The sequence below is a fragment of the Neoarius graeffei genome, chromosome 24, assembly GCF_027579695.1.
Source record: "Neoarius graeffei isolate fNeoGra1 chromosome 24, fNeoGra1.pri, whole genome shotgun sequence".
NCBI classification, from domain to species: Eukaryota; Metazoa; Chordata; class Actinopteri; order Siluriformes; family Ariidae; genus Neoarius; species Neoarius graeffei.
In genome coordinates this window covers 47,220,289-47,233,029 of record NC_083592.1, presented here as the reverse complement: position 1 = coordinate 47,233,029, position 12,741 = coordinate 47,220,289, and the positions used below count along the sequence as shown (strand labels likewise).

Here is a 12,741-nt window from a genome sequence, read left to right as displayed (position 1 = left end):
TTGTTGATGCTCATCAGGCTGGAAAAGGTTACAAAACCATCTCTAAAGAGTTTGGACTCCACCAATCCACAGTCAGACAGATTGTATACAAATGGAGGAAATTCAAGACCATTGTTACCCTCCCCGGGAGTGGTCGACCAACAAAGATCACTCCAAGAGCAAGGTGTGTAATAGTCGGCGAGGTCACAAAGGACCCCAGGGTAACTTCTAAGCAACTGAAGGCCTCTCTCACATTGGCTAATGTTCATGAGTCCACCATCAGGAGAGCACTGAACAATAATGGTGTGCATGGCAGGGTTGCAAGGAGAAAGCCACTGCTCTCCAAAAAGAACATTGCTGCTCGTCTGCAGTTTGCTAAAGATCACGTGGACAAGCCAGAAGGCTATTGGAAAAATGTTTTGTGGTCGGATGAGACCAAAATAGAAGTTTTTGGTTTAAATGAGAAGCGTTATGTTTGGAGAAAGGAAAACACTGCATTCCAGCATAAGAACCTTATCCCATCTGTGAAACATGGTGGTGGTAGTATCATGGTTTGGGCTTGTTTTGCTGCATCTGAGCCAGGACGGCTTGCCATCATTGATGGAACAATGAATTCTGAATTATACCAGCGAATTCTAAAGGAAAATGTCAGGACATCTGTCCATGAACTGAATCTCAAGAGAAGGTGGGTCATGCAGCAAGACAACGACCCTAAGCACACAAGTCGTTCTACCAAAGAATGGTTAAAGAAGAATAAAGTGAATGTTGTGGAATGGCCAAGTCAAAGTCCTGACCTTAACCCAATGGAAATGTTGTGGAAGGACCTGAAGCGAGCAGTTAATGTGAGGTAACCCACCAACATCCCAGAGTTGAAGCTGTTCTGTACGGCGGAATGGGCTAAAATTCCTCCAAGCCGGTGTGCAGGACTGATCAACAGTTATCGGAAACGTTTAGTTGCAGTTATTGCTGCACAAGGGGGTCACACCAGATACTGAAAGCAAAGGTTCACATACTTTTGCCACTCACAGATATGTAATATTGGATCATTTTCCTCAATAAATAAATGACCAAGTATAATATTTTTGTCTCATTTGTTTAACTGGGTTTTCTTTATCTACTTTTAGGACTTGTGTGAAAATCTGATGATGTTTTAGGTCATATTTATGCAGAAATATAGAAAATTCTAAAGAGTTCACAAACTTTCAAGCACCACTGTATGTCACGTCAAACAAAGTGAATGGTGATGCAACACGGCACGAGTTGTTCAAAAATACTGATCTTTAAATTTTAGCAATAGTGCGGATGACTAAATACTCTCAATGTCAGACTTGAGCTAGTCAGCAACATGGAGCAAGCTGGCCACTGCGGTCTCACAACTATGGTCTGCCACTGCTGCCGAGTTGTTTCCCACAGTTTTCTTTGTGAAAATCTCTGTAATTAAACTGCAACCCATTGGTGTTTCGCTCACTCGTACCTGGCTTGAAGGCTCCACCATTTTTGTGTAAGTTACCTATGAATATTAACTGCACACCGTTCATCCAATCAGCGTAGGATACCGCACAATCAGCGCGGAATGCCGTTCTCTCACATCAGCTGTGAACTTAGGTCAAGTTCAGGACCACAGACTCGCATGGACTGTATTGATTACCTGCTCAAAGGCTACAAAAACATGCATGTTGATTCTAGCTTTATACCGTAGACCTAAATTGTAAGCGGCACAGCGGCGGTTTAATGAGTAGCGGCATGTCACTAAGCGTATCGGTCAATAAGTTAAGCGTAGCGGGGCCCTGCTTTAGGGCAAACCCTGCGTGAAAATTCATTTTCAATGAGCTGACTTCAGCTAAATCATTTACATTATTATTGGATGTGTGCTTTAGCAAACTTCTCCACTAAAATGGTTTTAAAATACCTCCACGCCAGCAGATTTTTTATGTCACACCTACTCTAAAATGACCAAAACAAATTCTCCAGCCACATCAGCACAGGTGCACTGATTCCCTACCATTTTTGACCTCGGCACATGAGCAACAAATGGCAAAATATTAGTTTACACCCACTCTAATAAACAATACAACAGCATTTATTCTTGAATTATGCATAAACATGCCGACACTAAGGGTGTATTCAGACCAGGATAGTTCGATAGTTCACTTGCTTTGGTCCGAACCAAATTTTTTTTTAATTTTTTTTCATTTTGGTGTGGTTCGCTTTCACACTGTACATTTTAGTAAGCGGACCAAAATCTGTCAACAAAGCCACGCGCCCTGAGGTCGTTCAGCTATTGGTCAGAGACAACACGCACACAAAGCGTTAAGTTCAAAAGTAGTCATGGAGGCTTTCCGTGCTGTTATTCTTTTTAATGTCATCAAAGCTATATGTTTTTTCCAGTTTTTACTGTTTTCACAATTGTGCGATTACTATGCTGTTGTACAAGTAATTTATCAACGACGACTTCAAAGGGCAAGGCGGCTACGGAGGATAGCGCTGATGAGCGCACATCATGTTGTGACAGTTCTGGCTCTTCACGCAATAGATGAATTTCTTTTTTGTGTCGCTAGTACCGCCACTTTTTGAAAGAATGTCCCTGATTTTAATGTAGGTCTGACGGAGTTTCTTCACTTTTAGCCGACATTGTTCTGGGGAGCGCGTGAACCCCTTCTCCTTCATTTTCTCACTGAATACAGCAAACGCGTCGGCATTTTTGTGTGTTCTCTCCAAAAGCTCAGATATGTGGACATCTGCCCAGATATCCACAAGGGTACGCGTTTCTTCCTCGGCCCACGTTTGCCCCCTACTCATTTTTTGTACTCTGTAGTCTAGCCTACCACTGGTCTGAATGACTGAACGACTGTTGTAAGGTTCCCTTGACAACCGAAACAGTGTTTGCACTTTGCGGTGGAGTGTCAAGACTCTGTTTCCCATAATGCCCGACAAACGACGGAAGCTCCCGAGGTACAAAAAAGCAAAACTGTCAGATTAGGTCCGGTCTGCTTTCACACCTCCAAAAGGTCCGCACCAGGGTTCCTTTGGTCCGGACTGAGTCCGACCTTGCAGCTCCGTCTCGGTCCGCTTGTTTGGTCCGGACCAGAGTTCGGTGGTTTGTATTCAGACCAACCCAAAAGGTCCGGACCAAGGGAAATTTGGTTCGTTTGGTCCGGACCAAACAACGTAGGTGTGAATACACCCTAAAATTAGAGCTCGAGTAGAGTAGGCTTTCTACTGGGATTGATGCTAGCTTTAATGCTGTGTTGTTGTAGATTAGCTCTGTTTTAGCTGGATGAACTGTGTGTTCAGTGTTAGCTGTTAGCGTAGCAGTGTATTTGGCAGTTTGTCCTTTATTTCCTGAGCCAGCTGTGTGTATGTGAACAAGTGTTACTACCACAAGTGCTGTCGCTGGTGTCGAGTGAGTCAGCACTTCTGTCAACCAAAGACTGGAGTGCCTGCCATCTGTGGCCACACACACACACACACACACACACGGAGTGAGCTGTTGAGCTATGCAAGACTAGATGTATTCAAGCAGAACATGCAAATTTTTTTTTACATTTTACGAGAGCTTGAAAATACAAAATGTTCCTGTGCTTTTATTTTGAATAAAATTTCACCTCTCTCTCTCTCTCTCTTTCTGTACACACACACACACACACACACACACACTTGAGTGAGGTTTTTTTTTTTAATCTATTAATCTGCAGCAACATAAAGCAAGAAATAAAGGTTGCATTTAGGTTACCAGTTGTCGTCCTTTTTTTTCTTTTTTTTTTCCCAAAAAAACGTTGTTATTGGTTCATGTTCGTTCTATGTCTATTTGTCTTTGTCTTTGTATTTTCCCTGTCAGGTGTCTCGCTCTGTCTTCTAACCTTTTGTATGTGGCACTATGGGAATTCCTTGTGTGTGTGTGTGTGTGTGTGTGTGTGTGTGTGTGTGTGTGTGTGTGTGTGTGTGTGTGTATTTGACTGTATGTTCGTGTGTTTTAGGAATTATGTCTGCTCCCCTGCCCATCACTACTTGAGGTAATGGTACCATAAAGGACACTGCTCAGATCTCCTTTACATACTCAAACCTGTATTGTATATGTATTTAAGTCATATGCACCAGCATTGCACTCATCATTGTGGTTAGTGTGTATACATGTGTAGACTGGACCCATGACAGTATTTTGCCCATCCTTCATTCTCTACATCTGAGGTCAAAAGTTTTGTCTTGAGTTAATTCCAAAAGAAAAAAAAAACAAAAACCCAACGGCTCATGGGTCTTGCACTTGATTTCATCAGTTTATCAGGGTTATAAGGTAAGACAAGCTTTCTCAGCTCCCTTGATTGCTGTTTATTCACGCTACGTAGGGAGAATTAAGATCAAAAGAATCATGGATGCATACACCGAAACCCTAGACACTGAGGTTAAGATGCTTTTTCAAGGTTCAGTAGCGAGCACCAATTATCTTTATTATAAAACGCCTGTTCATCACCGAGCAGTGAAAGTACTGTTAAAAAAAAACAACCCGCCAACATGATTCTTGAGTCAGAGAAGAAAATACTACCCAAGTTAATGTTCCTTAGCTTCTCTGAGTCGCTCTGACCGTCCTTTATTAGTAATTCATAACCAACCAGTGCTGTGCCGGGGTGTCAGGATTGGTATTCTGTGTACATCATACGCTAACTCAGGGCTTGACACTAACTTTTTAATCCCCAGCAAGATTTTTCACTTGTCCTGACCATAACCTTTTTTATTCCTATGTATTTACTAGTTCAGTGAAAGGAAAGCGGTTAACAAAGTTTATCAAAAAGCAGGTATAGTTACGGTATGATAATCATTAATGATTTATAATTTTTCAATAAAACTCTAACTATCCATTGCCCCATTATGGTGTAAGTGGTGTTAGAACCCGTTACCTGATCTACAGTTTTAAGAGTTGGACTCCCCCAAATTCAAAGTTAAATCTTGATTAATCCAGTACAACGTGAAGTATAAATTAATTTAAAGAAATGAAACCGAAAAAAAACCCCAAGTTGGACATGATAAGGGGGACAGAATCACATTGTTAATGAAAAAAAAAATCTGAGTGAGTTCGGCATTGCAGTAAAATTCCTGTGAAATATTTAAACAATATTAGCTGGCTTTTTTTCGTGGTACATCAGATATATTCCGTTCAATTAGCGTGATATTGAATGAGTAGAAGATGAGTAGCTGAATGGAATATATCTGATATACCACGAAAAAAAGCCAGCCAATATTATCTCATCTCATCTCATTATCTGTAGCTGCTTTATCCTGTTCTACAGGGTCGCAGGCAAGCTGGAGCCTATCCCAGCTGACTACGGGCGAAAGGCGGGGTACACCCTGGACAAGTCGCCAGGTCATCACAGGGCTGACACATAGACAACCATTCACACTCACATTCACACCTACGCTCAATTTAGAGTCACCAGTTAACCTAACCTGCATGTCTTTGGACTGTGGGGGAAACCGGAGCACCCGGAGGAAACCCACGCGGACACGGGGAGAACATGCAAACTCCGCACAGAAGGGCCCTCGCCGGCCACGGGGCTCGAACCCGGACCTTCTTGCTGTGAGGCGACAGCGCTAACCACTACACCACCGTGCCGCCACCAATATTATTATTATTATTATTATACATTCCTTTCGGGCATTCACCATGTCTTTCTCTTTCAAAATTCTCTCCAAATCTTCCGTATTTAACGAAGCAAACTTGCCGGCCATGTTTGTTTACAAATTGTCACAGTCGCTTGCTGGCATGAAAGTTTTACGTCTCTGGCGTGTGACATCATGTTGTCTTGACAACCATGCAATATCGTAAACCATATTCAATGCTCATTCTCCATTGGGTAGAGTGACGTAATACATGTAGGATAAGCGATATGCTAACAATATTGCATGCTATCAAACCAAATGAATGAAACCCGCTAGAAGGGAATAGAACACGTTTTTATTCCATCGAAAAAATGGGCTGTATGTCTAATAATTTGCGATATTTTGTCATACCATACAAAAGAAAAATATGATGAATGTGTGAATGAAATGAAGATACACCACAGATATTTATTTTATTGAGGTATTTGATCGCCATTTCTCTGATTTCTATGAATTCAGAGTCTAATAATCGGTAATCAGATTTTACAATGTGGTTATTTTTACACAAGCACCTGCTGTACTCGGCTTGCCCGGAATTTCATGAACAATAACTCGGCCGGATCACTGAGGTGACTGAACTCGTTTTGTTGGAACTTTATTGATGTAACTCTTCAATAGTTACGATTAAAAATGATGTTCAACAAATATTCAATTCGTCCAATCGGACAGGCAGATGTGGATTTGACTTATCTGGACCAAACGTTTGGTTGTCCTGGACAGTCGGACTACCGTTAATGTCGAGCCCTGTGACTCAGATATGTCAGACATTGCTTTGGCATGAAAGAAGTCCAACTACATAGTGGCAGGCAGGAGCCACAGCCAGTCACGAAAGAGTGCGAGAGTATATAAACACAGGAGTGTGAAAGTGAAAGAGTCTAATATGTGAGAAAAAAGGGTTCAGGATTAATGGTGTTTTTAGTTTTAATAACTTTATATTGTGACTTGTATTGGCAACTAATTGCAATTAAATATTATACTTATCAGCCTGTTCGGTTTTTAGCCATGTTGAATTTAGTTCGTTTGGTTCACGGCAGGCGTCGCTTATCCACACGAGCTTCACGAGACTTCGAAACGTGAAGTGTCAGCCAGACCACAACTAGGTGCAAAACACGTACTCAGCATCTTGTCACATTTATTCCACCAAATGAACTGTTTTCCAAATGAAATGTTGCACAAAAACGAGTTTAAATGACGATTACTGCCTATTTTTTTCAAACTTTCCTGATTGCTATCAAAACAAACAAAACTTCCGGCTTGATTACATCAGCATTCGAAAGAGGGCGCGCGCGTCTTTTGACTACGTTGGCGGATGTCGGTCACTTTGATTTCCGCTGTATGTTTTACTTCCGTCCTACGATGTCTCGCACAGGTCTCGACGAATCTCGTTTACGGCCGTTGCTTTGACATACGGACTGATATATTACAGAGCATATTTCAAACACTCATAACTTGCTATAGCAGTGACAAAATAGCGATCAAAAACGTGTTCCTATATTTAATAAAACGAGATAAATAGAATTTTGATAATCAAAAATTTGCCTTCAGTTCTCCTTTAAGTAATAAAACACATCTAGAATGCAGACATGATAGTTTTGTCTTTTATTTTGCATTTCAGACAGATAAGGTTAGTGGGTCTCACATATGCGTGAATATGTATACTTGCAGCTACCGTACATAGTAGCTTGCAGTCGAACAAAATTTTAAATCCAGAACCTTCAGGTGCTAGGTTGGAATAATAACTTGTAGATACACTGACCCTTTGTACCCCTCAGCCTCTAAGATCTTGTTTATACAGTAACATGTTACCTTCTGCAATATTTGATACTAATATATTACTTATATTCGGCATATCAGGTGAAAATTCAAATTCATTCTAAATTGCTTGAAACTGCGCTCACTGAATTCAGAACTTAACCCTTTGATGCAAAACATACGGTATGCACACCCCTTCTAATGCACAACATGGGTCAAAAATGACCCGCATTCATTTTCCAGGTTATTTCATGCTGACTGAGTTTTTCTTTGCTCTATCTTTTGAAATCAATTTATTTTATGATTGAATATTCCAAGTATTCTTTAAATATCTTGTTTTTAATTACCACAAATCATTCATTTAATTTTTTTCTTTCCTACTTTATGAACAAAAATACTTTTTATATTACTACACATGGGTCATCCAAGTGTGATTTAAAATCTCATCTCATCTCATTATCTCTAGCCGCTTTATCCTGTTCTACAGGGTCGCAGGCAAGCTGGAGCCTATCCCAGCTGACTACGGGCGAAAGGCGGGGTACACCCTGGACAAGTCGCCAGGTCATCACAGGGCTGACACATAGACACAGACAACCATTCACACTCACATTCACACCTACGGTCAATTTAGAGTCACCAGTTAACCTAACCTGCATGTCTTTGGACTGTGGGGGAAACCGGAGCACCCGGAGGAAACCCACGCGGACACGGGGAGAACATGCAAACTCCGCACAGAAAGGCCCTCGCCGGCCACGGGGCTCGAACCCGGACCTTCTTGCTGTGAGGCGACAGCGCTAACCACTACGCCACCGTGCCGCCCCGATTTAAAATTAAATGTCTTAATACTATAATAATAATTTGTTTCAAGTAATTACTTTAGCAGTGAATGGGGCCAGTTATTTATTTATTAACTATGTCGTTAGCTAAGCCAACTACAATAAAATTAGCTAACTAAAGTAGAATATGTCAACAGCTCGGTAGCTAATAGTAATTACTTGTAACTTTCTGACAAGTAATCTACTCACTCTCAAGGTAACCTAAACATCACTTTTTTTCTAAGGTAATGTTAGAACAATTGAAAAACATTACGTACATGTATTAGATGGGCAAAGGGCGCTGTGCTGAGCTGTGAAATGTCTGACACAAGCACAATTCACAGTTCCCACCAAACGCTGGAGTAAATGCATGCGGGTCGGTTCTGACCCATGTGTGTAAACTTGATGTAGAATTACAAAAGCTTTTTTTTTTTATTGTTCATAACTTAAGAAAAGAAAAATAAAAATGATGATTTGTGCTAAACAAAAACAAGATATTTACTGCATATTTGGAAAAGTAAATGACAAAATTAATTTATTTCAAAAGTAGATCATAGAAACACTCAGCCATACATGAAATAACCTGGAAAATGAATGCAGGTTGTTTTTGACCCATGTTGTGCATTAGAAGGGTAGTGATACAAAAAAGGTTTTTATCCAAAAAGTAAGAAAGGAAAAAATAAAATAAGGATGTATGATGATCAAAAACAAGTTAATTGAGGAATACCTCGAATACTGAATGATGGAATTAATTTATTGCAAAGATATTGAAGATAAAAACTCAGCCGGGTCACTTTTGACCCATGTTTTGCATCAAAGGGTTAATGCAGAACAACATACTTTTTACAGAATTAAAATATGTTTATCTGTTCTTGAGATATTACAAATCAAAGATTGAAAAAACGGCTTAAATTTTAGAAAACTGCCGTGATATTCTGTATGAGGATCACATGGTCCAAAATGGGCCTCATTAACCAATGTTTTTTCTTAATAACTTTTTTATTTTTCAAGATATTTACATGGAAATTGTCAGGCATATAGATAGTTGTATACTGAATACAAATTAAAAAAATTACTAAAAACAAATTATGCAAACTAGTTTTAATTAGTATTTATTATGCTAATTACGTAAAAACGTTAAATCGGCACACTCTCTTCTTCAAAGTTTCACCAAATGGCTTTATTTGTGCAATATAAAGCTGATCTTAACTCTCATGTATACATCACAAAGAAGGAGAAGTCAGTGTTAATGATTGACTGTCATTCACATCTACCATTCTCTATCAAAATAAAGTCATAAAAGAATATTTCTAATACCCTCTTTGTGCTCTGTAGGCCTTTATATTTCTAAGTAGGGCTGACTTGTGTTTATATGAAAGAGTATAAATGATTATTTCGATTAATATTCACAGCTTTCAAGGCTAACTTCGAAAAAACTGCATGAGCCACATCCAATAAACAATTCCATTTAATTGAATTGAAATTAACACTTGCGTTTCTGACTTCTGTTTTTTTTTAAATCTCATTCTGACCACAATATTTTTCATCAAAACTACTCCAGTTATATAACATCAAAACTAGCTGATGGAAAATTTTGCTGAATACTTCATCATAAACACTGAGAGCGAGAGAACATCTCTATAAAAGTTATCTGATTGATATTCGTGAGTAATCCAGTCGGAAACCGATCAGAAGAGGGAGAGAGAGCCTGACTACGTTCCCGTGAGTCAAAAATCACCGGTAGTTTCCTGATGTCACGCGTGCAGAGAGTGTACTCTGTTGTACCAAGTTCAACCTGCCGTTACTCCCAAAGTATTGAACAGATCTTAACGAGATGAATTTCTTCGGAAAGCAAAGATTATAAGCTTTTTAATGATAGTATTCACAATAGAAAATATTCAAGAGTTAAGCAGTGACCGATTTGGAAACTTAGATGAGCGTCTGCATGCACAATTTTCACAGCACAGCCAGCGAGCGTCCGATACGCCTACTTATAACGATACTTTAGGTCTTCTGTCCTGCAACCAGTGAGCCTGCACTAAGGTGTACCTGGAATAGATTTGTAAAAAGATGAGCTTGCATGCACTTTTGTACTCTCGCTCTCTTTCTTTTCACAGGAAAGCGTTCCTAATTATGATTACGCCGGAGTTTTTGATTACAGCTAAATGATTTGAAAATGAGGCCACACTGAGTATAAGCCAAAATAAATTGCATACATCACACTTGAGAAATTGGGCCATGACTTTAATTAGAATCAAGGAAAATATGTTAAAGCTTGTTTAATCTAAAATGGGCAAATGTTAGCTATTCATAGAGTCCAATTTGTTAGAAACCAACATGTTCTCCAGTGTCAGACTAGTTTGAGCAGCATCACGTAACGAGATCACAGCTTCAGCAATGTTCAGTGTGCGGGTTATAACGGTTCTATTGGGATTAGTGATTCAGATCAATAAAAAATGACAGCAAGACCAGAGAGAAAGGATTAAAAAAAAAGCTCCACCACTACATTCGAGTCCATATCAAAGCCTCTGTCGGTCTATAAGGAATGGCAACAACAGAAGGATTACCAAAAACGTGGCATTGAGAAGATGCATGCAGTCAGTTCGAGGAAGGAGATTTATGGTATGCTCAGAATTTCATCAGACCAGGCTTAATCTTTTGTACCCACCGTTTAAATGTCATGTTCCTTGGGCATCTGGTATCTATGTTTGGGATGCATGGTGCTACTTTGGTTAGCCATAATCCACAGGCATTAGCAGGCAAGAAACAGCATGTCGAGTATTGTAATTTGACATCCATAAAGACAATCTTTTCTCTCACAGCAACAAAAGCACACAAAATAGCATCTATTTTTGCTTACTTTTAGCATAAAAGCATGGCTCTGTAATGGTTTCATCTGAAATGTAATGCAGAAAGACCTGGACGGTAGTAAAGAATTGTTTAATATTCACTGACAGTAAAAGGTGGTCTTGACATGGATGGGCAGATTTCATTTCTGGTCCCATGTCTTTGTTGACTGAAAATTTCTTATTGGAAGTGAACCCTTCCTCCCATTGATTCCTCTCTTCTCCAGCCAAGAGCAGCGACGCTCACTGAAGATGATGTCCGTATGGGAGCAACGCACCACACAGATCCGGAAGCACATGCGAGCCAGCAGTGAGGCCCTGTACCATGAGGAACTCAACCCTCGCCTGACCTCTACCCAGCACCTACGGCCCGACATCACCACCCACTTGGACCGGCCACTGGTGGTGGAGCCAAGATGTGACTGGGACAAGCCCAGGGACTTGAGAGTTGACCCAGGCACACCTGAGGACCCCAACCCACAGGTACCTTCGGAGCCCCTTACCATAGAGCCTCCTCAGTCCCAACCCCCACGTAAACACCATCATCGGAGACGTGAGCGAACTTCCAATGAAGCCCAAGAAAACGGTGAAACTGGAGCCTCACGTCACCACGTGCACCACAGCCGCAGCAAGGAGACTGAGGGCACACGGACCAAAGATGGCAAGAGTGAGCGCAGTCACAGCCGTGATGCTAGGGGAGACCACAGACACCACCGTTCACATAGGGCAGGACGTGAGGGCAATGGTGTTGTTGGCACCAAGGGTGAGAGACGCTCACACCATAGAGAAGGCTCACGCTCGGTCAGGGGGGATGGAGAAAGGAGCTCACGAGGGGAGGAAGGGGGCAATGGGGGCAGGAGGAGGCACAGGCAACGGGCTGGCAAGGTGCAGTCTACACTAGAGGGCAGTGAGCAGAGAGAGAATGGAGAGCAAGAAGAGGTCAAGCCTTCAGAACACAGGTAATACACCGCAGTTATCTCCTCTCATCTCATCTCATTATCTCTAGCCGCTTTATCCTGTTCTACAGGGTCGCAGGCAAGCTGGAGCCTATCCCAGCTGACTACGGGCGAAAGGCGGGGTACACCCTGGACAAGTCGCCAGGTCATCACAGGGCTGACACATAGACACAGACAACCATTCACACTCACATTCACACCTACGGTCAATTTAGAGTCACCAGTTAACCTAACCTGCATGTCTTTGGACTGTGGGGTAAACCGGAGCACCCGGAGGAAACCCACGCGGACACGGGGAGAACATGCAAACTCTGCAAAGAAAGGCCCTCACCGGCCACGGGGCCATACCTGTCAACCCTCCTGTTTTTCCCGGGAAATCCCTTATTTTGACTTATTTCCCGCTGTCTTCCCGTTTTTTTATTTTCCCGAAAATATCCCGTATTTTGACATTATATAAAAGTTCCGTATTTTCACAATATAAAAAAGTCAGTAGGTCCAGAATTCATGACGCGCCTCTGACAGGAGTTTACAGCAGGAAGTCGGGCCATGAATTCACGTCCCCGCCCTCTCAGGCATCAGTAATTACATAAATACGTCCGGAGGCGAGGCTGAACAAGTGATTAGGTCCAGTGTTGCCAGATTGGGCGGTTTCCCGCCCAAGTTGGGTGGTTTCAAGTGCATTTTGGCAGGTTTTGAACATATTTTGGGCTGGAAAACGTCAGCAGTATCTGGCAACACTGA

General features: G+C 41.4%; 1 protein-coding gene across 1 annotated transcript in view; it reads left to right on the top strand.

Annotated features, from left to right (window-relative positions):
* The window catches only part of cacna1ba (calcium channel, voltage-dependent, N type, alpha 1B subunit, a), a 380,512-nt gene that overhangs the window by 219,858 nt on the left and 147,913 nt on the right, over window positions 1-12,741 (top strand). Inside the window, exons 19-20 of the mRNA XM_060907396.1 lie at window positions 3,957-3,992; window positions 11,272-12,003. Coding sequence (XP_060763379.1) covers window positions 3,957-3,992; window positions 11,272-12,003 — 768 coding nt within the window. The remainder of the gene's footprint in view (window positions 1-3,956; window positions 3,993-11,271; window positions 12,004-12,741) is intronic.